Here is a 26,583-nt window from a genome sequence, read left to right as displayed (position 1 = left end):
CACATGATAGAGTGTTCAATCTTGGAATGCTGTTCATCCATCTGCTTCCAATTTTGTTTCTGCTCAATAATTTTGAGTTCTCCATTATATATAGTTGCCAAATGTTATGGATTGCTTTCACTTTTGATAAGGAAATACCCTATCAATTTTGGGGTCAAAGGCCAAGGTCCCTGGATGGTAGAAGAAAATGGTATCAACACAACATTTGTTGTATAGTATAGACCAAACTTTATAAATGGCTTGCACTTGATATAAGAAGGAGTAGGTATACTAAAAAATGTCAAAGGTCAGCATGACATACTGAGAAAATATAATCATTGTTGCACAAAATTTTCACCTCTCATCCATATACATTCACTGTTTTTCAAGTAAGACCCAAATCTGCCACCACATTATGAACTGCTTTCAACCATTACAAGCATAGATCCTGATCTACAACAATCACATTTCATGCTGCTTTCAGTTATTAAAAATGTAGACTATAGTTCCCGTAACATGTTACTTTTGGTATTACAAGTGTAAAGTACAGTGATATAGGTAATTTGGGCATTACATAAACCTTCAGAAGGTGACTATTCACTTTACTTTGATCATCATACATCTATATTAAGTGCTAAATACCTAAAACTCATCTCATATGATTGCACCTTCACATGTATATCTTCAGTCTATGTATTTCCACAGGTATTTTTCCAAACAGGCTAAAATTGACAAAAGTAACTCTAATACATAAGAATGGAGATCTTTTTTATATGAAAAACTACAGATCTATATCATTTTCATCAGCACTTTCAAAGATATTAGAAAGACATGTTGTAATGAATTTAGAAACTGCCTGGACTCATTTAATTTACTATACTCATGTCAATCCAACTTCCATGAAGGATATTCATGTCAGACTACACTTACTAGAATGGTGGATGATAGGTTAACAGCAGTAGGTCAAGGTAATCTGGTAGGTACAGTGTTTCTTGACCTTGTAATGGCATTTATCCTTGTAGATAAAAACAATAATATCCTGCTGAAAAATCTCAGCATATATCAAGTTAACCATGAAACTTAACTTGGTTTCAAACCTATCTTGAAGGCAGACAAGAAGTTTCTATTTTAAATAAGCGTTCAGATAATAAACTGATAAAGTTTGGTGTTAAACAAGGTTCAGTTCTTGTACTATTACTCTTTCTGTTGTACATCAATGATTTACCTTAGCACATTGAGCTATCCACTACCAACATGTTTGCATATGAAATGAAATTGTATAATACTGGATCAACAGGCTATGAGATCATCACTAAATTAAATCAAGATTTGGTAAAACTAAATAACTAGTGTGAGCTCACTGGTATGAAGATAATGCAGCCAAATCAAAAGAATGATCATAGGTAGTCAAGCAAGAGTAAAAGATGAGAAAAAATGCAAGATGATAAGGTCACTAAAAAGTTAATTCACTGCTTTATCTCTTGAAAAGAATAAAATATATCTCTCTCAAGAACAAAAGATATTCTGCAATGAAAATATCATGTCACACATAATATATTGTTGTTCTGTCTGGTGTAATATTTGTGCAGAAAATCAAGAAAAGATTACTGAATTTAAAACAAAGAGCAGGTAGAGTTATTCTTGATGCAGATTTAGATACACAATTAGTGGGCACTCTACAGATACTATGAAGTGCTGAGAGTGGGGCAGGTGTTTTTATTTGCAACATGTACAGTAAAGAAAATGATGATATACATCTATGTTACTTCATGTCCTGGGTTGAAATTTCTTTGGATATTGTACTTGTGGAAATTGTACATTATCTAAGCACCCACCTAACTTAAATGACTGCTCTCTTGTGCTAAAAAGTCAGCCTGAATTAGTCTAAATTACACTTCTTTAGCAGTTATTAAAATAGGGAAACAAATTTTGCCAAACTAGACAATACCAGAGTCTGAAAATGCAATTAATGAATTACAAAATATATAAAATGTATAAAAAGGTTATTGGCTCATTTTTTTACAATTTACCTCTGAAGTCCAGGAAGTGAAAATGACCAAGCAGAGGTAGCAATTTTTTAAATCCTACACCAAAATAAAGGGAATTAAAAGTTCTTTCAAAATAACTAAGATATACAAGGTCATTTTTAAAATAGCCATTATAATCAGTGAAGAAAATGAGGGTACCGGTAATGCTTTTTCTTTAGGAATTTAACCCTATGTACAATACAAAACTGTAGAGCAACACCTTAACACATGGCTTCCATTTCAGCAGAGAACTCAGTTTTAGAAGGGTTTCCTAGGCTATATAAATCCTAACATTGATTGGCTCCAGATTATCTAATAAACGAAATTTAAATTTGTTACTTAAGATTCTTTTTGCTTTTTCTGTAGCCAGACTATGAAACACCTTATATGAAGTTAGCTGACTCATGCCAATCTTTTGAAATTCCATACCACCTTATATGAAGTTAGCTGACTCATGCCAATCTTTTGAAATTCCATACCACCTTATATGAAGTTACCTGACTCATGCCAAGCTTTTGAAAAGCTTCTTAGTCAACATCTGTTTTGTATGATTTTGTGTAATTCAGAACTACTACTCTTGAAAACATTGTTTTATCTTGTACTCATCTATTATGTTTTACACATATTCACTACTACTCTTTATAAGAATCCAATGGCTACATGAAAGCCGTGTGCATTTTTTATTGCAGCAGTAGATCAATTGTCTAGTTTCTAATAGCATTTTGTTGTTCAAAGACACCTCATCCTGTAAAAATTGCGCCATATATATTTACCAAATGAGCTTCTTTAAACAAAGTCATCGTCATCATTATCATCATCATTATTATAATTATTGTTGTTGTTGTTGTTTTTATATTCCTTGGAAGATCATATACACACCCCAATAAATACAACAAAATTGTGTTAAAGTATATAGACATTTTTGGACAAGGCCTACCTAAAGGTGCTGTTCAGTTTAAAAACAAGTTTGAATACAACACACAATGATGTCACAAAGAAAGCTGCACAGGTTGGAAAAAATTAGTACTACTCTTTAATTTCTTGTGATAAGACCTGATGAACTCCTTTTTGACCCAGTTTGGTTCCACTGGCCACAATTGTAAAGGTCCAAAGTGGTCAGTAATTTGTGTCTGGTTGTTTCTTATGACATTTAAGATGCAGAGCATTCACCAATAGTATGTATGTGTGATTTGGATTTTTTTATGTAGCTTTAACAATTTGTCAGTCATATCGCCACAATGTCTGCAGTGTGGCAGTTTATAGTGATGTCTAGCACTGGGGCATCATGTCACAGACATGTAGCATCATGACCCACCCAGTCACATTATCCTGACACAGGCCGACCAGTCCTAACACTAGCCTCTTAATGCTGAGCACCAAGCAAGGCATCTGTAGGTACCATTTTTGTAAGTCTTTGGTATGACTCGGCTGGGGATCGAACCCACGATCTGACGCATCTGAGGTGGATGCTCTAACCACTAGGCCACCGGAGCGGTCCATGATTGAATAGACTTAATGGTTAAATTATATCAGTAATAAAATACATTTTAGAAAACAAAGTTTAATTTTAGATTATTAAATGTGTTTACATGACCACAGTTAACTTTAAAGTGTGGAACCAGAACTGCCATCACATTATATGCTGATTTCAGTGATCATAAGTGTGGACCCAGAACTGCCATTACATTATATGCTGATTTCAGTGATCATAAGTGTGGACCCAGAACTGCCATCACATTATATGCTGATTTCAGTGATCATAAGTGTGGACCCAGAACTGCCATTACATTATATGTTGATTTCAGTGATCATAAGTGTGGACCCAGAACTGCCATTACATTATATGCTGATTTCAGTGATCATAAGTGTGGACCCAGAACTGCCATTACATTATATGCTGATGTCAGTGATTATAAGTGTGGACCCAGAACTGCCATTACATTATATGCTGATTTCAGTGATCATAAGTGTGGACCCAGAACTGCCATTACATTATATGCTGATTTCAGTGATCATAAGTGTGGACCCAGAACTGCCATTACATTATATGCTGATTTCAGTGATCATAAGTGTGGACCCAGAACTGCAATTACATTATATGCTGATTTCAGTGATCATAAGTGTGGACCCAGAACTGCCATCACATTATATGCTGATTTCAGTGATCATAAGTGTGGACCCAGAACTGCCATCACATTATATGCTGATTTCAGTGATTATAAGTGTGGACCCAGAACTGCCATTACATTATATGCTGATTTCAGTGATCATAAGTGTGGACCCAGAACTGCCATCACATTATATGCTGATTTCAGTGATTATAAGTGTGGACCCAGAACTGCCATTACATTATATGCTGATTCCAGTGATCATAAGTGTGGACCCAGAACTGCCATTACATTATATGCTGATGTCAGTGATTATAAGTGTGGACCCAGAACTGCCATCACATTATATGCTGATTTCAGTGATTATAAGTGTGGACCCAGAACTGCCATTACATTATATGCTGATTTCAGTGATCATAAGTGTGGACCCAGAACTGCCATTACATTATATGCTGATTTCAGTGATCATAAGTGTGGACCCAGAACTGCCATTACATTATATGCTGATTTCAGTGATCATAAGTGTGGACCCAGAACTGCAATTACATTATATGCTGATTTCAGTGATCATAAGTGTGGACCCAGAACTGCCATCACATTATATGCTGATTTCAGTGATTATAAGTGTGGACCCAGAACTGCCATCACATTATATGCTGATTTCAGTGATTATAAGTGTGGACCCAGAACTGCCATTACATTATATGCTGATTTCAGTGATCATAAGTGTGGACCCAGAACTGCCATCACATTATATGCTGATTTCAGTGATTATAAGTGTGGACCCAGAACTGCCATTACATTATATGCTGATTCCAGTGATCATAAGTGTGGACCCAGAACTGCCATTACATTATATGCTGATGTCAGTGATTATAAGTGTGGACCCAGAACTGCCATTACATTATATGCTGATGTCAGTGATTATAAGTGTGGACCCAGAACTGCCATCACATTATATGCTGATTTCAGTGATCATAAGTGTGGACCCAGAACTGCCATTACATTATATGCTGATTTCAGTGATCATAAGTGTGGACCCAGAACTGCCATCACATTATATGCTGATTTCAGTGATTATAAGTGTGGACCCAGAACTGCCATCACATTATATGCTGATTTCAGTGATTATAAGTGTGGACCCAGAACTGCCATCACATTATATGCTGATTTCAGTCACTGCAAGTACAGACCATTATATATAATTTTGACGAGTATTGCTGAAGGTTGTAAAATGCATGGATTTTATAGATTAATCCTATTTAATATGCAGTTTTCATTGGTGCTCACTAAAAGATATGGATAGAGAATCCACCAAAAGATACTTTGCATTACGCCTGTTGAGTATCATTCACATTACTTTTCACAAAGACACACTGCTGTTAGTTAATAAAGGCAATTTACCATGTTATATATGCCATGTCATGATTATGGAGGGGGATAATTAGGCGTAAATTGTAAACCTCTGACCATCTCTCTATTCACACATTTTTCTGTGGTTTAAAGTATTCTATATTGTTTATCATATGTATACTATTCATCTTGGAGATCAAGCATATTTTACACTGATGTTCCTCAGTTTTCAACCATCAATCAAAAGTAGATCATTGTGCCCTACATTTTATGCACCAGTGACTCAGGTTTTCTGGACATCTATGTTTTTTAGGTACATTTCTGCATTCATACTTTTGATGGCTTTTAAAAAATGCAGTTGCTTATACTTTTCTAATGAGAAATTGCAGAGGTTCGATATCTGCCATTTTCCTGAAAAATGTAGTTACATCTTCTGTCCCTCAATTATTGGACAGAATAACAAAGACTTTAACTTTTTTTTATTGCAGCTGTATCAACCAAGACAGTATCTCAGTCTTCATTTATATAGAAAACAAAGAGATTCTTTTGGGACAATACTGTGGAAACAAAAGTCCCAATCAGTTGATGTCCAGCAGTCAACGCATGAAGGTTGTATTCACCAGTACTTCCCACTCAGAGACACGCAATGTGTTTGGGTTCCAGCTGGAGTATAATTTTAGGACAGGCAAGTACTCTGATTTTTTAGAAAGAACATTACTTTCTAATTTTAACCACAGGTCAAAGTAAGTTTTTCACTCATTTATACATCGGTTTTACTTCAGACACCCTGATAAATCTTTTATCATCTATTAAATGCTAATATTTATTGTGTTTATGTGTCACATCCAAATGCCACACCTAAAGGTCAAGGTTGCTTCCATTTTAAATAAGCTTTTTATTTGCCCACTGTAAGGCGGAGTGTTGGATGTTATGACAATGGCTTCCAGCCCCACAGGTCATGAGGACATTCAGCATGATTTTTTTGTTTTAGTGTGGAAAACTTATCACAGTGTGGAAATAGAGACATGCAGCTCAGAAAGAAAGAAAAAATTGTTTAGGGTCACAGCCAAAGAAGGTTGTGAACCATTATGTTAAGATGTCTGTAATTCTACTTTTTTTGTCCTTCAGTTTTCTTTTGTTTCTGTTTATGCACAATAGTTGTAATTCTAGACCCCCTATCTTGGCCAAACTTCATGGATAGCTTCTGCTTGGCAGGGCTCAGGAAGACCTCAAATCCTTATTGGGTTAAAACTGGCTTGGCCAAATATAACTTTACTACATTATTGTCCCTGGGCCACATTCGTGCTGATTTGTATCTTGAGAAATAAATCTGATTGCATTTTCTGCCCTTAGAAAACATCAAAGTACAGAATCACCTAAACTTTGCATGCTACAGTTATAGCCTTTGCCTAATTTGCCTACTTGTTGTCAGTCTAGAACATGTTGCAAAGGAAACAATTCTTTTCTTTTGCACAGTTATAGATATATTATATTGGAGTTTCACACCTAGCTGTCAATGTCTAAATGGTGTTTGCATTGACAGTGATGCTTTTCAGCAATTGAGGCATCATTCTAATCAGAAGAAAGTTTTCCTTTCAACAAGCTATCACATGTCTTTTTGAGTGACACCTCAGAGATGTTACAATATGTAGATTGTTTAAAAAAAAAAATTTAATCTCATCAGGGAATGTCACAGCTGCCTTAGTTAACTGGAATTTTCATGACTGAAGCTGTATTGATACAGTGTCATGCCAAAGGGAAGATATCAGTTAATATCTCTCTATGTATGCAATTACTTTTCAGAAGAAAAATGTTGCCAATTTACATTTGACATAAATATTTTTAGTGTTTCAGCCTGCTCCCATCAACTATCACACAATGCATGCCATTGTTATCTATTTATAAAGTAGAAAATATTAAGACCACTACTGATTGGTTGAAATACAGTTGGCTTTGTGACATAATATTTCCAGGTCCTCTCTACTGTTTTTGATGATAAAACGAGCGATATATCAAAGTTTCCATTACCAATTTTGATCACGATTTTCTTCAAATAAAGATAAATTGGGGGGGGGGGTATTTTCTGGTTTTAAAAATGGGATTCACGCCTGACCCCGCATTATAAGCAGATTTGCGAGTTATTGAGGGAGTGGTGTAGATAGTTTCTAATTGTATTGGCTAATAAGCAGGCTTGAGAGTTATCGAGGGAGTGGTGTAAATAGTTTCTAATTGTATTGGCTAATAGCGCAGGCTTGCAAGTTATTTACAGAGTGGTGTAGATAGTTTCTAATTGTATTGGCTAATCAGCAATCTACCTATTTATGGTGCCCATCTGTAGGTCTCCTGAATGGAGGTTTCACCAAAATGGATAATTTAGTACGATAGTTGGTGGAAATTGAGATGTTTGGAATTCTTTATTCAAATGCAAGTTACTGCTATGATTCTTGTGAAAAGTAATTACATACTTGTATGAATATCTGCTTTACTTTTGCATAACTATATGTTAATAATGCTGTACACCCACAGGATAAGTTATTGATATGACATATGAACTTACATCCAACTTCATATGAACTAACCAATAATCTTTAATGAAAATGGTTTAAACGTTACCATTCAAAGCAACGAAGAGTAATAACTTTTGTTTATGGAACTCCTGATTCACCTAATTCAAACATCATGGGTTGTTGCACTTTGTGTATAATGTACCTGTGATAATTAGTCTATCAGGGTTCTTCCACAAAGTATTCTTAATGCAGTATCACCTTAGTTATTGTCAGTCAGTTAAGTAATCTGTGTAAGGTGGTTGATTTTTTGTGACTAACTTGCACTTTAATCACCTCTATGACAATCAGCTGTATAAACTGCCCTGAGGAGAGGATTTGTTCCATTAAGCACAACTCTTTACTGTTCATACAGGTTACAGGCACTTATTGTCGTGTCAAGACTGGTATTATTCTCTTGTTCTTGACAGAACTTAGACTATTGAAAATTATGTTTTTCTAAACATGACTGCTGGGTAAGGGTTGGGTCGAAAACTTTTGTGTTTTTTGGTGTGTGTGGAACATGTTCTACAGTAATATGTTTAGTGGACTTGGAGAACTGTACATACTAAAGGACACTCGGTACTAATGGTATGGAAAAATGGGAACCAGCCTGGAAATGGGTGAACCTAAAATAGAGTATATATGGATTTGGCTGACCAGGATTGGTTAATAATGTAATTTTGTTGTAGGAAAAAGAACCTTTTGAGAGCTTATCTAGTTGTAAGTGGAAAAAAAATAGAGACATTGTTTTATTGATGAAATTTCAGTCCTTTGACAGCCTTGAGTTTGGAACACTCATTATTAAAATTAGCACCTGACTCTTTGGTGTGGAATTGAAAACATGTTTCAAACACATGCAGGTCCAGAAAATACTACAGATCATATCCTTTCCTCTACACAGATGCTGACATCCAGGTTTAATCTATACTGACAAATATAGGTTTGACCATGAGCACTCAAAAATTTTAAGTTATTGAATTTTTAATATCATGGGGTTTACATAGGTTTACTATAGGAACTGAATTAGTACCATGAGTCCTATAATATTTATTCTCTGTTGTGATATCAGTTGGATTATGAACTTGGCTTGCAGATTGGACTGGTAGAACTGCCCAGGAGTTGTATGTAGGCAGGATGGTGAAAAATTGTTTTTATGGGTGTGTCCAAATTGAATCATTGGTATAATGGATGATGACAGTATATTGTAGATTATTCATTTCAAGATAATGTTTGGTTGATTTGTATCTGTATAAAGCTAGTTTCCATATGAAGTTTGTTTAACGCAGTTTTTAAAATTTATACAATCTGTAAATTGTCCTGTTTGATTGTTATATACCTGCCTGGCAGTGCATACTTATGCTATGACCCAGTCTGTCTCTCTGTCTCTCCATGTCTGTCAGTCCATTTGTCCATCTTCTACTACATGACGTCAGAGTTATACAGCATCTTCCTTTGTCCAATTTTACACATAAGCTTTTCTTGATAGGGATCAAAAGACTAAAGGTTAGGGTCAATGAAAATGTTTGTCTTCATCACAAACATGAATGTAACTTTGTAAAAGTTTTGCAGATGGGGCAAGGGAAAAAGCATTTTGATTTTAGGGTCTACTGTGATCAACATTACTGTGACTGAAATAATGCAGGTCGTTTTTACATAATAACTTTAGTTCTAGACCACATAACTTGACTGACATGAAAGATGTCATGAAATGGTGAACACCATTTTCTCACTCGATTTTTCTGAGCAAAATTTCGACCAATTCAACTAAAACTTCATTGAGGTTAGGGTTAACATAGGACACAAGTAATAATGACTAAAATAAAGTGTATCATTACCAGACATGGGGATCTATTACAGTTGTTATGTAAATGTACCATTTACAAGTTGTAAATAATGCTTCCTATAACAAAGCATTGAATTAAATTAAATAAATGAACAAAGCCATTTTTCAAGATGTGACTTTTGATATCTCATTTATTTTTTTACTTTAGGATGAGTGGTTTTCAGTTAATCACATAAATATATGCAGTTATTATTTCATTTTTTTAATTTGTGTTTTACAGATTTTGGTGTCCAGGGATCTGGTATACAAGATCAAAGAAAAGGTAACCATATATTCATGTTCACGTTGTGCAGTAGCAAATATTCTGTAGCATATGCATAATTTAATATTTTAAGACTAATAAATAATTAGCACATTTAAGAAAATCCAGAATTACACAAGATTTAGCAATTTTATTTGTTATCTTACTTGTGCCATGACTGGTTCCAAATTTTATTCAGATGTTGCTGTGACATTAACTCTTGCCATGACTAGTCTAACAAGAGAAATCAAGAAATCTTTTATTCAAATTAAATGTAATTAAAAACTTTCAAATAATTTTTTTAACCAAAATCATATAATAGCTCGACAGGAATGTCTGTGGCCCAGTTAAAACTAGAATTCTTGTGAGAATTACAAAAGATTCAAGCTTTTTTTTTTTTTTTTATCTATAACTCATATATGTATTTTAGATAGCAAAATTATGTGTACAGTTTGTATTGTTCCACTTTATAATGAACAAATTTGCATTAAAGTAGATTTTATGAGAAATTCACTGATTTTGTATTGTTCCCAATAATGTTTCATATACATCATGACATTAAAATATTAATAGCTCTTTCAATACAAGTATTCTAAATAGCACATAATTTGTCTTTCAAGAGGTGTTTATAGTGGTAGACATGCACGTTTAAATCTTGTTTATGATGTCCATCCTGACATGTATCATCTTTGTAGGTTGCTTATTTCACTACAACAGTACAAGCTCCAAAGTGGGATTTTTCACATCCCCCAATTTTCCTGGACAATATCCACCTTACACTGAATGTAATTACCAATTCCATGGTCTAGGAAAAAACAAAGAGGAGAGAGTTTTTATAACCTTCGATGATTTTTATGTTGGAGAATCAGGGTAGGTTTGCACCAGCTTTTGTCAGTCCAGGTCATTATTCCCTTGGCTGCAGAATGCCAGTTTCTCTCAAGTTTTGTTTGCATGAATTCTTTTTAGCTGCACTATCATTTGTTTTATCATGTTTAGCACTGGAGTTAAATGTCCTGCGTATGAATTGATTTAGCAGAATTGACATCGTGTGGTTTTGGGATGAATTGTAGCTTCTTTGTTTCATAGAGCACATTTGGTAAATGCATCTTGGTATAAATAGAACATCAGTCCAGCACATTGCCATGTTAGGTGTTTTCTTCAGAACATGTGACTGTCCACACCCCTAAAAATTAGTACTATGTGCATAACCCTTGTAAGTCACCATGATCTGACTGCAAACTGCACCAATCCTGATCTATCATCACACAGTGCACTGGCAGATCTGAGTCTGTACAATTTGTCAAGAGTAATCAGCATGATCATCAACGCTGAACCTGATCTGCTAGCACATTCTGCAATGGCAGATCAGGATCCATGTAGCTTGCAGTTGGACCCAACTTTTAACAGTGTATATACAGTACGTATGTAAATACTGAGCATGCCATCTGCAGTGAGTATGCAGTTTGTAAGATTCATTAATATTAATGAAATTAATTGGATCATAAAAGCACTCGACTTTTAGATCCTAGATCTGCTGCAAAAATAAAGTACTTACTGTGGGACTTTCAGCAATGAAGCATTTCAATTATCTATCTGTCAAAAGTGTTTGCCAACTCTACTAATCAAAGTTTACAATAGCAGGTATTGGACTGTAGTGTACCAAAAAAAAGATGTGTAAGGTTGAATAGACAGGCTGAATGGAAATAACAGAATCAACAGGGACCATTATCAGGTTTCAAATTTGCAACAAGTGGGGAATAAGAATTTGGAAAACATGTCAATATGAGGGAAGAAATTAATGATAAATCTGGGTAACTGGGTCATATTCTTGTGAAATGCTGGGTCAGTATCATTTAGGTGCTGTTTTGTTGTTGTTGTTGTTCTAGGGTTTAATGCCATTTTTCAGCACAAGATAGGCTATACATGGCAGCCAGTATAACTGGTGGAGGAAGAACCCTGGAAAACCCAGGGAAGAACCACTGACCCATGAGAAGCTACTGGCAGGCTTTCCCACGTACCCACACTAGCCGAGCCTTAGACTCGAACCCATGCAGACAGAGATGAGATGGCAGTGATCCGGAACGGTGAGCGCTTTAGACCACTCGGCCACTTGGGGCCCCGTACTGTTTTGTCTGTAGTTCCTTTAGGTAAGGGAAGTGTGTGTTGGTATGTGATATATATATGTATCCACATACATAAAGAGAGAGGAAGGATGGGAGCTCAACAGTGAAATAAGAAAAACTTGTTAGAGTCAAGAGAATGTGTGTGTGTGTGTGTGTGTGTATTTATCCAAAATGGCTTAGTGATTTATTATATACCACTGAGGTCTCCTCACTCTGACATGTAGGATTTCATTGGCTAATAAGAAATCTGTTTTCAGAGCAGCTAAACATCATTGTCACTGACAGCTTCAGTGGCCCAGTGGTTAGAGCATCTGCCTCGGATGCGGGAAGTCGTGGGTTTGATCCCCAGCCAAGTCATACCAAAGACTTACAAAAATGGTACAAACCGCTGCCTCACTTGGCGCTCAGCATTAAAAGGTCAGTGTTAGGACCGGTCAGCCTGGTGTCAGGATAATGTGACTGGATGGGACATCATGCTACATGTCTGCAGCATGATGCCTCAGTCCTAGACATCACTTTACACTGCCACATTGCAGACATCGTAGCAATATGACTGAAAAATTGTTAAAGTTACATTAAAAATCCAAATCATAACACATCATTGTCACTGATCTGAAAAAGAAATACATTTTTGTCATATAATAATTCAGTTCCACATAGTGTACATTCAACAATCATTATAGGTAGTCAGGGTAAAGATTAAAATCACCATAACCCTTAATAGGACAGCTGGCAGAGGGCATATTTTGGAAACTCTGCATTAAAAATCAGATGGTGATTATTAGCCCAGCATGGTTTAATTATTTTTAAAAAAATAATTTAATTGAAAGAATGGCACAATATCTGATGAATCTATCCCAGATTAGTGCAATTCCGAAAATTAGTATAGACTTGTAGTTCATTTGGTATGGTTTTTGTGTATGGAAAAAAATGTGTGAAACCGAAATTATATATATGGACTAAATTTGTATAGTTCTATGACTACGCCTATATTTAAGGAAAGTGATATTGTTGTCTGTCCATTTGTCTTTATTCTTCAAAACCACAGGATACAGAACTTCACTCTTGTGATACCATCTCTGAGTGGAATATCTTGATATTTGACCTGGGAGAAATTAGAGTTCAAAAATAAAAACAATTACAGTTAAAGTGACCTCTTTTTTAATGTTCTTTTACCAAACTTTACAGGGAGGCCGAGTGGTCCAAAGTGCTCTCCATTATGGATCACTGCCATCTCACCTCTGTCTGCGTGGGTTTGAGTCTTAAGGATTCGGACAATGTGGGTATGTGAGAAAGCTTGCCAGTAGCTTCTTGTGGGTCAGTGGTTCTTCCTGGGGTTTTCCTGGGTTATTCCTCCACCATTAATATTGGCTGCCATGCATAGCCTATCTTGCGCTGAAAAATGGCGTTAAACCCCACAACAACAACAACAACCAAACTTTACACATGCAGTCATAGCACAAGGATGCACGAGATATATTCATGTAATAGAGTAGGAATTATCAGCCCTGTGAAAAGGTTGTAGGGCAAAAGAGAGGAGTGGAGGAGAATATGTATTAAAAACATGGAGATTTGTCATGGTGTGACATGGAAGTAGCTCAGGTTTAAAGTCAGTTTTAGATGGGCTATCAGCAGCTAATATATTTCTTTGGATGAAACGATACATATCAAGACTAGTAGTTGTCAGACCCTTGTGTTCTTTACATTTTGAATTATCGAAGGAAAGTTACTGTCAGTATTTTATTACAAATTTACTTTCACCATTTAAATTCTTACAAAAGCAGCAGTAGCTTGTAAACTTTCCCTAGAGGTCTTTGGTATCCTAGCGTCAAGTTTTTATCTTGTGATCAAAGTGTTTGATCAGTTGTTGTTGTTTTTTTCTTCCGTAAAATCCATTGACAAATCCGAGAGGTTTTATACAAGGATAATCATCATTCTGTTTCATAAATATCTAGTTTTCATCATCATACTCTTCCCTTAATTAAAAAACTCTTGTAAATATTTCCACAAGGCAAATTGTGAACAGCTGCTGACTGAACATCAGAATTTTCATGATTTATTTATCAAACGTTTGACCAGTAAAGCAGCAGCATGAAAGGAAATGGTAAGTTTATGAAATATGTCCTTATCCAGATGCTTCTCATATTTAAAATTCCTTCACAACATGTCCGTTACATGCCTCGTTAGTAACTGCTGTGCTTCTTAGAGCTCCTGATCTTTAATGTATATTCAGTGATCAGCATGACAATGGTTTCTTCGGATAGATACTCAAAAGTTGAGTTCAGCTGTAGTTAAACTGTACAGACATGGGTTTGCTGTCACAAAATGTGCTGGCAGATCTGTGTCCCTGCATCACTGTTATTAGTAATCAGCACTAGAACAATCAGAAAAGACCCCTGCAGTTTGTAGGAGAAATTTGAGGAACAAGCACCATAGACCCTGACTTGCTGGCGTACAGTATATACTTGGTTACAAGTCAAGTCCAACTGCAAAAACATAGACTTAGATCTGCAGTCATGTAATGTGACAGCTGATCAGGGTCTGTACAGTTTTTAGGAGTAATATCATATACCCTGGTCTGCAGGCACATTATGTTATGGCAGATCAGGATCTTTGTTGTTTATACTTTGACTTGACATATAACTGAGTATATATGGTATTATGCAATGACAGATCTTCATCTGTGTTGTTTCAAGTGCTTGGATATGACTTGTTAGTAAGGGTATATGGTAATTTAATTGTCAACATCTGTTTAAGGAATAAGTCATCTCAGTTTAGGGAATTTTTCATTGTTTGTTTCCACTTATACTGGAATTGCATCTTTCCAGTTTCTGCAACAGCCATACATTAAATTAGGATTAATACAAAGCATCAAATTCCAGAACGGAAGCAACCATGTATAATTTTCAAATGTTTTTTGACTGCAACCAGGTGTAATTTTCAGTTGTTTTTTGACAGAGCAACCAGATGTGTAATTTTCAACTGTTTTTAGACGAAGTAAATAGATGTATAATTTTCAGCTGTTTTTAGACGGAGTAAATAGATATATAATTTTCAACTGTTTTTAGACAGAACAACCAGATATCCAATATTCAACTGTTTTAAACAACATATTATAGAAGGAAATTGCAGTTTACAAAAAATCAGAACAGTCCTTGCAAGGACATGACTGCCAGTCTTTGATCAAATCTTTGCAACTTGCTTAATTTGTCAGTATCTTTTTCAGCTTTTAAGACAGTGGTAGAAGTGGATCTCTTTGTATAACCATGGTGTATTCTTGAACCAAAAATCTATGCAGAAAGGAGCACCTGCAGAATTATTTTCAATGGGGGGAGGGGAACATGTTATTGTTTAGGTATTAAGTTTTACGGATGTGGGTCAAAACATGTTAAAAAGTGAAATCTGGGGTGGGTGGGACAAATACCACATCCCCATGTGTGGGTGCCCATGTATGGAGAAAAATAGCAACCTCCCATTTGGAAAAAAAGGAGGGGGTTCTAGATGCAGAAGGAACTTCATGGAAAAATTATGGTTGCTTTGTAAATATGATCCATGAATTTCATGCATTCCAATGGGGTTTTGTTTTACACTGTATTTTTCACTTTAATGTGAATCACACACTCATTTGTCCTAGAATGGATCTTGATAGTACTTCATAACAGTGCAAGCAGTGATGCTATTTGAACTTTTTATAGCAGGTAAAATGCACTACTTGACTGATGACTAATCATTTGCCATAAAAGTCATACAATATCATTAATTTTGCATATTATCATGCTAATTTTTTATTGCCAGTTTTATAATGAATTAAAATTTGTGACATTACTTTGCCACATCTGCCACATTCCCAATGGTGTTGATGTGGTTTTGCAGACTTAAAATGTGTTTTAAGGTCCCAAGGGGCGTCAGTGTACATAACCCCAAAAAGTGACTGCGTCAAGTTGAGAATAAGTTATCTTTTCATATCAGTACACATGTATAGAAAATTGAAGGAAATTCAAATGTTTCTGGGGTTTTTATTAAAACATTTTAATACACTTACAAACAAAAATAGTTGGTAGATTTAGCATTGTCCGTTACCATCAACACACATACAAATGCATACCCCCACATGCCAGTACCATCTACACACATACAAATGCATACCCACACATGCCAGTACCATCTACATGCATACAAATGCATACCCACACATGCCAGTACCATCTACACACATACAAATGCATACCCACACATGTGACAATGCTGAAATGGTCTCAACCAGATGGGCATTCATAAAAATTGAGTATACGACATTTCTTCCTTTGAACTTCATTGAACTGGGGTATATAGTCTTAATTAAATAGTTAATTATATAGTCTTAATTAAATAGTTTATTACATGGTCTTAATTAAATAGTTTATTACATGGTCTTAATTAAATGTAGCCTTTGTTGCTCACATTAGTTCAGTGTAGGGTGTAACAGTCATGCAGATGTCATTTGTGTTCATCTTTGCATTTATTAGAAATTGGATGGTATGGTTATCCAAACTTACCCAAAGACTTTGTTGAATTTTTCTTGGTTTAGAAATTGATCTTTTTGCATCTGCTGATATGTGGGAGTGTCAAATATTCTGGGTCGTGTTACTATGTCAATGGATGTAGAACACTTCAGAGTGACTACCATTGAGGTGGTGTTTGCATTGTGTGCATAAAGTAAAGTTCTCCCCTTGCTATTGCACTAAAAAAAGTCAAACTCTGTCTGTGAGTTTTACAATTTAGTTTTACTAGGCTTTGCTGCCTTTACAGATGGAATTATAACTGCATTTTGGTATTTTACCTAAAACAGTAATCACACCTGTACATTATTTCGAATAGTTGTTTTGTGTTTACGTATGGAGTGTAATCTGAGTTCAAAGAAATGTTGCTGCTTATCACAGACTTGTCAGTAATAATAAAGATGGCATAAACATTCTCATTCAAGGCAGTATTGTGCAGTACCATTTGTTGTTCTACATGCATCTCTTTCATTTTTCTACAACTTCAAATGAACTTAGTTGTTCCACTTTACCTATGCAAATTAACCTAATGGGTTTTTAATGAACAATTTTTAAAGGATTTAACCTAGCTCTTCTCAGCCAATTTAGAAATTTGTGAAATGGTGGATGCTCATGTGTGACCAACTTAACTTTTAATTGCCTATAGGATAATCAGCTTTATTATCTGCCTTGATGATACGATGGGCTCTAAACAGAACAGTTGACTGTTTATATTAACTTCATGCTCGAGACATAACTAGTGGTGGTCACAATATCTTTCTGTTGTTTTTCTTAGGTTACTGAAAATCATGTTTTTTTTTATTCATGACCATGTTGGGGGTTTTGAGACTATAAAATCACCTTTTTATGTGTGTGTGTGTGTGTATGACATATCATGTTATGGCATGTATGCATTACAGTGAAAGTCCAAAATTTAACAAGATTTATAAATGGAAGTGAATTTGACAGACAAAACCATATGTTAGGACTAAAGACCTTAGTCTGTCAATTCAATAGTCTCTCATTATATAGTACCTTACTATAATGTATTTTTATATAACATGGGTAAAGAAAATTAATTTATTACATCATATAAACATTTATTTCTCATTGCTGCTTATTTTAATTTACATTAGTTCTTGCTAATCATTTATTGTTATAATTTTATTTCACATAATATTGATTTATGTTGCAGCCTACTGTTTATACTTGCATATAAATTGGATTCAATTGCAAACTCCAGCGACCCAGATCTAACATTGCACAAAGCGCCAGCAGATCTGGGTCTATTTAGTTTGTTGGCAGCAGTCAGTAGAACAAACAAGATAGATCCTGATCTGCTGGTGCATTATTCAACAGCAGATGAGGGTATATATGGTGTCTGTTAGTATATATGCTAATACCCACTGTTGTATTACAAGACATACTTGCAATACAAATTGGCTTCATCATTAATGTAGTATTATGAGCATGGTCCTAAATCTGATAAAACTGATTTTTTAATTTAGTTTTATTTTCATTTCTTAATTTGTTTAACTTTATTTTCGATCCTTGACTGATGCACAACAAACATAAGGGGATTTCCGATCTTTAGATTTAATAAATCATTTTTTTATATACCATATATACTCACTTATACGTTGAGTCAAACCAAAAACGACAAAGACCCTGATCTGCTGTAGCATAATGCACCTGCAGATCCGTGTCTATGTTGTTTGTTATGCTGTTTACTCCTAACATACCACACAGACCCAGATCTGATGGCACATTATATGATGGCAGATTTGGATATGTGCATTTTGCAGTTGGACTCAGTTTATAAGCGTATATACAGTACTATGACACAACCTTGTTGAAACAAACCTCATTTTAGTGTAGTTTAATTTAACATGGGGGTCTCTTATACATTCCATATGTCATTTTATAATTTTATTCTTATGTTGTTGGTTTTAACAGCACTTTTAATACAATAAAAGCTATATCATGCAGAGGAAATTCGAGCTAAGCACCTTTCACAAGAACAAACTGGGGCAGCAAAGCCGGGTTGGACTGGGTGGGTATCGAATCAGCGACTCGTGGATTATGAGTTTGATACTCAACCAACTAGGCAACTGCAGGCTACAGCTTATAAAGAGAATCAAATACTTTTGTGGCTTTTACGGACAATATTATCAGGAGGGAACACATTTCATTTTCTGACACATTTGTCTGAATGTGTTGGAAACTTGCCTGGTCTTATTGAAAAACATGAGCTCTATGACAAGTATTGTTCAAAGATCAATGTCTCTGACATATTAATGACAACTATTAAAACAACTTCTTGAAAGCTTTCACTCTTAACACATACCATTAAGGAGTCAAAATGACACCATTGCCAGACATTATGGTTTCAAGTCCACAAATTGATTTTGCAGTTTTGATGAAAACTTTCATATGAGCTCTTAGCTGTGGAGCTGTTTAAGTCATAAATCCATATTTTAGCGGAAGTCAATTATTGGCTACAAGAATAGCATTATTACTACCATTTAAAGTTCTTGAAATTCTTAAAAGAGCTTTTAATATTTTCCTTTTAAAAATACCTATAGTTTATGTAGCTGAAAGCAGTGAAAATAAGCATTGCATGTTGAGAATAATTGTAATGTTTCTTAAACATTGTAGAAAGTGAGAGATTGGCTTACCATTAGAGCTGGTTTTACTACAGTATGTGTGGAATGTGAGAGATATCAGAATTAGTGGTGTTCCTGTATAACTGGTGGAATGTGATGGGCAATTTGTGGTGTTCCTGTATAATTGGTGGAATGTGATGGGCAATTTGTGGTGTTCCTGTATAATTGGTGGAATGTGATGGGCAAAACAGTGAGAGTTGGGCTTGTCAATATTTGCTTACCTACATCAAGAAACACCATAGTGTAGATTCAGTTTCAAACCACTCTGTTGCATAATATCAGCACCTACCTACAAGTTTAATAACTTTTCTGTATAAATAAGTCAAACATTTTTTTTTCCATCTGACATAGCTCTTTACAGTTAGGTTTTATGTCCAATATGCCATTCAAACAAACATGTTAAATAGAGTTTTTTTTATTATTGAACATGGTGATATTAATGATGCCATGTGACTTTGTGGGGTTGATGTAATGTGCTGTCTTGTCAACTACTCTCCTAATTTCTGGCCTAAATAAAAAAGTGTTTCATGGCTTGCTTTAAAATTTGTCCATATGACTTGGATGTCTTGGACAGTATGAAACAATAGAAGAAGAGAGTTCCAAAGGACAGTTTTACCTGAAAGTGACTAATCCAAATTTGGCCAAGATCTTTTTATTGTAAGACATCATGCCCAGAGGGGAAACAAAATTCCTGACTAACAGGATGGGACAAGATGGAACAGGACAAACAGGCATGGATAACATGTATTGAATGCCCGATGCATAGATGGGTGGGGAGGGGCATTCAAAGCAGTTTACACAGATCTAGGTTTTGTATTCTTCAAACTTTTGAGTACAAAACTCAAGCTCAAACTGAATGTCTGAAATCTTTGATATTCTGCAACTTTATGTAAAATAAAGTTAAAATCATATGCAGAACTAGTTACAAATCTGCCCTTGGGATCTTTAGAGAATACAACATAACACTGAGACCATCTTATAATGAAGTAAATGATACATATATATCTACCACTGAATAATGAAATGGGAATAATGATCATACATGCCTTATAATGGGAACCATGTTATAATGATGGGCATTATAATGAAGTAAATGATACATATATATATCTACCACTGAATAATGAAATGGGAATCATGATCATACGTGCCTTATAATGGGGACCATGTTATAATGATGGGCATTATAATGAAGGAGTGGTGTAGAATTTAGAGGATGACTTCCTCTTCTGGCTTACTAAATTTCAAAGACTTACATCATCAGATGTCGGAAGCCTGAGATAGATTTTGGAGATCTGAGAGTGGTAGGCCTAAAAGTGTCAGAAATCAGATCAAGTTTCATTATCAGTCATTACCATGTACTAACTAATCAGAGATTTACTAATTAGTTAAAATGTCAGCATTAGTGTGGAGTATTAAGCCGAAAATCCAAAGCAGCAGGAATGGTAGAGAATTGTTCCATTTCCACCAAATGGATCACAGGAATTATAATTAATTTGTCAATTAACTCCAAGTGACTGATGCTAGACTAAAAAGATTCCAAAATCATTTTGAGAAAATGGGTAGTTGTTGCTTCCAGTTATTATTTGCATGTTACTGCAAGAAAGAAAACACCCTTGTATCACATACTTTCTAGATAGGTGCAAAGAAAGTACATATATTGAAAGAAGGCAGAGAAAAACTGAGCTTGTTTCTTAATTTGTGGTTTTAAAAATCCACATTTCATGTTGTTTTTGTACAATATTCAAATAAAATCATCCAAACCAGTCAGCAACGGGTACAAATAGAGCAAAAGGTCATATCATTTTCAATCATCAATCAAATTTGCACTGTTTCTATTTTGACACCATGCTGGCATGTTTTTTTTACAGATTTTGATACAATTTATTTTCTTTAAAAAATAGGATTTTATATTAGCAGTTTTAGTCCATTTGTTTCAGAAAGGTTTTATGCATTGAATTGCATTCTCAGATCCTATTAACAAAATGTAAAACTAGTTTTGTTATTTTTTATTTTTATACTGTACTATTGTTGTACATTAAATTGAGATCACATTAAGAAATCTCAGTCTGCCAAATTTTTAGAAACTTGATTGGTCTTTTCTAAGGTCTTTATTTTCATGGGTCTCTACTTTCATGGCTTTGAAAAGAGAAAAATACATTTTTGTGTTTGTGATTTTACCTGTTAATGTTTGCATAAATGAGGGCATTCATTGATTAACAGCCTCAAATTCTCCATATAAACATTATAAAGGAACAAACTTTGATGACAACAAATGATGGCTGCTCCACCTCAATGCTTAAAACAGTTAATGATCACCTGTATGATCACAAATCAAGCACCTGTCAAAATGAACACTTGTATTCAACATCAAAGGGAGCCAATGTGGTCAGCAACACTATATAAAAGCTACTTATCAGGTATTTAAATACATATGTATGATTTCTTCCTTCAAACACTGCCCATAAAGTTGCTTTCTAGTGATCAACGGCATTATTACAATGGCATTAAGAGTGGTAAAAATCAACTTAGATCCCTATCAGTTTTGATAATATCATCATGCAACATTTAAATCAAACACATGACCAGATGCCCCTTGTTCAAACATATTAAAAAGCAATGTCAACATGTGATGTTTTTATCAGAGTGTGAAGATGCTAACAAAATTGAAAAGAGATGGAAAATCATTCCTTCATTACTTCATTTCAGCCTGGCTCATTTACAAACAATTTCAACCACAAAACTGAGTGAAAGATCTGACCTAATTTTCCATATCTTTGAGAATGCTGAACTTGTTTAATTCAACAATTTCAAGATTATTTACCTGACAAACATTTATGTGTACCACTGGACTTGATTGATGAACTGTTTATTCAGTGGTTTCCTCTGAAAATCAGTGATGTGAGCTTCAGTACTCTGCTGTAATTAGTGTATATACTACATTTTTCATTAGTAGTTGTCCCTCAACAGTAGTTACAGTATTTTACAGTCATGCTGTTGATTGTGATTAAGCAAGCATGGATAATAGGAAAACATGCCACCACAAGAATATTAATTTTCTGATAAAAGTTCACTGGAACGAAAAATCACTTTGAATAAATATTCAATCTAATTTTCAATTATAGTATCATTTCTTATTATTTTTTTCATTTTCAGTAATAACTGTGTTTGAAGATCTTGTGCTTTTTCTCATTTCTCAATCCTTATCTCAAAACATATTGATTTAAGATGGTGAGTGGAAATCACAGCTTCAACATACCTTACAAATATGTGTGCATTGTAACAATATAAAATGCTTTACAATTTATTTTTGTTATTTAAAGGTGTAAAATAGAACAAACAGATGCAAACATTAATATTTTTAATGAGATTACAGAAATTACACTGATTTATCAAATAACTTTGTTGATTTCAATTGTGTGTGTGTTGTATTCTTTATAAGATGTTTCTAATTTATCATTGGATCTTTAAATTTGTGGTTCAGGGCAACAACAAAATCCATAAAAATTAGTGATACTACAGTATTATCAATGCTTTGTGAGGACTATTTTTATGATGCACACACCTGTATGCTGCTGCTTTGAGAAGTCTGTTTTAAAATCAGTGATACACCTCCTGTTGCTATTGCAAGTATAGTGGGCTCTTTTCAGGATAGAAGATACAGCAACCATATGATGAGAATTCATTCTTCCATAGGGTGAATCTAATGGTTTTAGAATACCAGGACATCACAAGTCCAACCCAGAAATATTTTCAGTCTTTTTCTGCTTGTCAGTGTCAAGGCTACTTTATTTAGATTAAAGAAGAAACTCCTTCGCTTACTATGTTATCAAAGCAATTTGACCTTCTTTTTCTGGTATATATTTTTGTATTACCTTGCATTTAGATTTTCATCATGTGATAAGTTTGTTATTTTCTAGCTTGGGAATGGATTTTGTTATCCTGCCCTAATTTTGTATTTTGTTATCCTGGCCTAATTGGGTCTACAAACTTCTTTTGATTCATTTTATTGTTTATTACAATGAACTGTCAAAACTTGCATTTCCTTAATGTGAATTGTGATCAATTTTTAAATTTGAAAAGCAGGTCACACGTCACTTTTTTCATTTATGCTGTGTGTTTCATTATCGAACACTGATTTATTTTCAGCTAGAATCAGTATTGGTTAGTTTTCCATTTTCATCCTGTTTTGTTCCTTTTGCAATATCATCTGGAGTTTCACTAATTTAATCACCCCCAGCTTTATATTAATCCTGGTTGACTTCATTATCTTTTATTAATCTTCAGTTCTCAGCTTAGCATGGCTTACCTTTTTGCATTAAAACATCATTGGGTTTTTTCTTCTTGGAGACAACACCTAAGAAAGGTGAATTCCTGCTGTTATCATATTTAGCGAAGATTTAGTCCATGTAAATATGCATAGATCATACCCTCAATAACTCAAACCCACATAACTTGCAAACCCACTTATAACATGAGGTCAGGTATGTATCCTATATATATTTTACTAGAAAGTACAAAAAATGTTGGCCCCTATTTGTTGAATGAAGAAAATCATGACCAAAATTAGTAAATGAAACCTTGTTTTTGTTTTGTTGAAAAAAAACGTGAAAATTTGAAAATGTACCATGAAATTCATAACTTTAAATTCAGAAGTTGTATATTTTGCTAATTTTTCTTTCCAAACAATATTCTCAGTTCACTATAAATAAGAACAAAATTTTGATGAATGAATATATCACTAATGCAAACTGGTGGCAACGCCTTAACAAATAGATACCAATTAAATAAGTCTGTCAAGTGAAATTTGTGTTTTAATTCTGTTTAAATGTAAATGCAATATGCCCTCTTGCATTCAAAATGAAAAATGTGAACTTACCATCACAGTTAAGTTTGCAAGCTTTCCTGTAAGAATCCAGTTAAGTGCTGACAGTGTTTTGATTCCCAATTTGCAGAAGTATTTTTGTTGTATTGTTACAATCAATTAAAATCAGACATACTTTGTATTATCACATTAATGTTCTTTGTATCAGAGCAAATAAGGGATAAAAGAAAACTTTAAAGTTATTCAAATCCAAGCCATGTAAGAGTTACTGGTTATGGCTGTGTATCAGGTCAGTTCATTTCGGTTGATGACTCAATGCAGGTATAAATATTATTAAATTACATTAAATTATCGAGCTCATTTTCAGATGTGATCATAAATAGCAAGGTAACAAAGTGAAATGAGTACTTGGTGAATGAAAAAACTTCACAGATACATTTAGTAAGGAGAAGCAAGAGTTTTTAGTGGGATTAGAATTCTCTGATTTCCTCAGAGATTGGGTATCTTGAAAATAAGGTTAATTTATACAAAAGAGGAAACATTTGCTGCAATAGAAAAAGTTCTTTTTTTGACAACTATTCCCAGTGCAACTATAAAATGAATAATCAGCCATAAAACATCACTGTTTTTGCTCCCCCTCCCATTTTTTTTCTGATATCCAGTGAGATGGCATTCTCTTAAGTTTTGTGAGGTCCCTTGGTACTCATGCCCTCTCTTACAGTGTGGTCTATGTTTTGGACCCCATTGTGTTTGAGCTATCCAAGGGAGATGTATACCTGCATACAAGATTTTGAAGAAATCTTTTCAGCATTATTTTGTAGCAATGTCTAAGCAGGGTGTAGCCACAGGAAGACCCCAGGACACACACCCACTTAGCTACTTTGTACAGGCTGTGAGAGGACAGATGGTTGCCCCGTTTGCAGTCTATGGTCGGATGAGATCTGTTATCCTGCCGAGCATATCCATACTTCTAAAGGAAAGAAGGAAGTTCCTGCTATGTCTTTCTCAGAATTTTCATAGTTTTCATTCTGATTCTCCTCAGATCTGGGAGAAGTGTTACAAAGTTTTGTCAGAGACTCTTGGCTGTTCCAAAGGGAGGTAATAAATGGGTGGAGAGTGAGTCATGCCCTCCTGTTAGGGATGGACAGTGCTTTCACCATTTTGTTAGGGCAGAGAGTGAGTTGAATTCTTATGTGAGGGAGAAACAGCACCACTAGGACAGAAAATGAATCACACCTTCCCATGAAAGAGTGAGTTGTGCCACATACCCCCCTCCATGAGGGAGAGCAGCATTCCCTACAAATTCCCTCCTCCATATAAGGGGGAAGCGGCACCCTTTCACTCCATGGAGCCTATTGTTGGTGACAGGATTGAGCAACCAGGTAAGGAAAGAACTTGTATCTATGTCTATCAGGTTAGTGAAAGATCGTCCAATACATCTGAATCACTCGACCCAGTCATTGACCAGCAATCATGCACCAGTCTGTAAGTACCTCACACTGACCATTGGAGCCCCATGATAAAGGGATCAAGTCAAGTCCCCTCCCCTTCCTTCAGACTACCTTTTCACCCTGTTGGGGATGGGGGATCAGATTGGCATCTCCCCTTTTCCTATAATCCCTCTAATTCCCTATTGGATATGGGGCCTACCATGACAAGAAAGTGGCTGTCCCATTTCCTGCTTGCAACCATGGGCTTCAGTACCTTGGCCACATGTTAGAGAGGTCAATGCTGCAGTCCAAGGACCTACATCTTCCACTTTCAATGTTGGGTCCAAACAGCAGGGAGGGAGGATGAACCTTCCTCCATATGCCCCAGGAGAGTAGAGAGTCACAATCACCCACCTGTAGAGTCTGCTGCTAATAATAGTCCATTATCTCTGTACCAGGAGTTACACATTAAGGTTCCTCCTATACCCCAAGTTTCCATTACAACAGAGAGACATTGGGTCACAAAGTTCTACCTCCCAGGAGCAAGAGTGGGATGAAGATGTTCCTTATTCCCTTGCTACCTCATGGTCCTACATTACTAGTTCATAGATCACATTTATTATTGTTATTATTATTATTATTATTCCCTGTATTGGCCAAAGTGGATATATGTTAGCCAATGGATAGAGTACTTGGTGTTTTTGTAGATAATAATCTATCTTGGACAGTTCATATGAAATATATCAGTGAATAGATTAATTCAAGTTTATGTCTTGTCAGCAACATATGAACTCGCTTATAAGAGGAGTCCAATTGTGAACTGCACAGACCCAGGTGTGCCATTGCAAAATGCACTGGCTGATCAGGGTCTGTGTAGTTTGTTATTTTAGCATTCTGTCAGTTAGGTAAGAAGTAAACCAGTTTA

At 35.1% G+C, this 26,583-nt stretch overlaps 1 protein-coding gene across 8 annotated transcripts in view; it reads left to right on the top strand.

Moving 5' to 3' along the window:
• LOC149786272 (suppressor of lurcher protein 1-like) overlaps positions 1 to 26,583 on the top strand; it is a 533,176-nt gene that overhangs the window by 472,589 nt on the left and 34,004 nt on the right. For 7 of the 8 annotated variants that reach the window (XM_089976657.1, XM_089976652.1, XM_089976654.1 and 4 more), the window contains 3 exons: positions 5,956 to 6,152; positions 10,077 to 10,118; positions 10,793 to 10,967. In XM_089976657.1, the coding sequence (XP_089832783.1) occupies positions 5,956 to 6,152; positions 10,077 to 10,118; positions 10,793 to 10,967 (414 nt within the window). The remainder of the gene's footprint in view (positions 1 to 5,955; positions 6,153 to 10,076; positions 10,119 to 10,792; positions 10,968 to 26,583) is intronic. The other variant, XM_089976656.1, reaches the window with a different exon arrangement.

This window comes from Sinohyriopsis cumingii, chromosome 12 (assembly GCF_028554795.1).
Source record: "Sinohyriopsis cumingii isolate HCF-2022 chromosome 12, ASM2855479v2, whole genome shotgun sequence".
In the NCBI taxonomy this organism is placed as follows: Eukaryota; Metazoa; Mollusca; class Bivalvia; order Unionida; family Unionidae; genus Sinohyriopsis; species Sinohyriopsis cumingii.
Note: the sequence above shows the minus strand (reverse complement) of the source record. Positions and strands in the feature narration are given on the sequence as shown.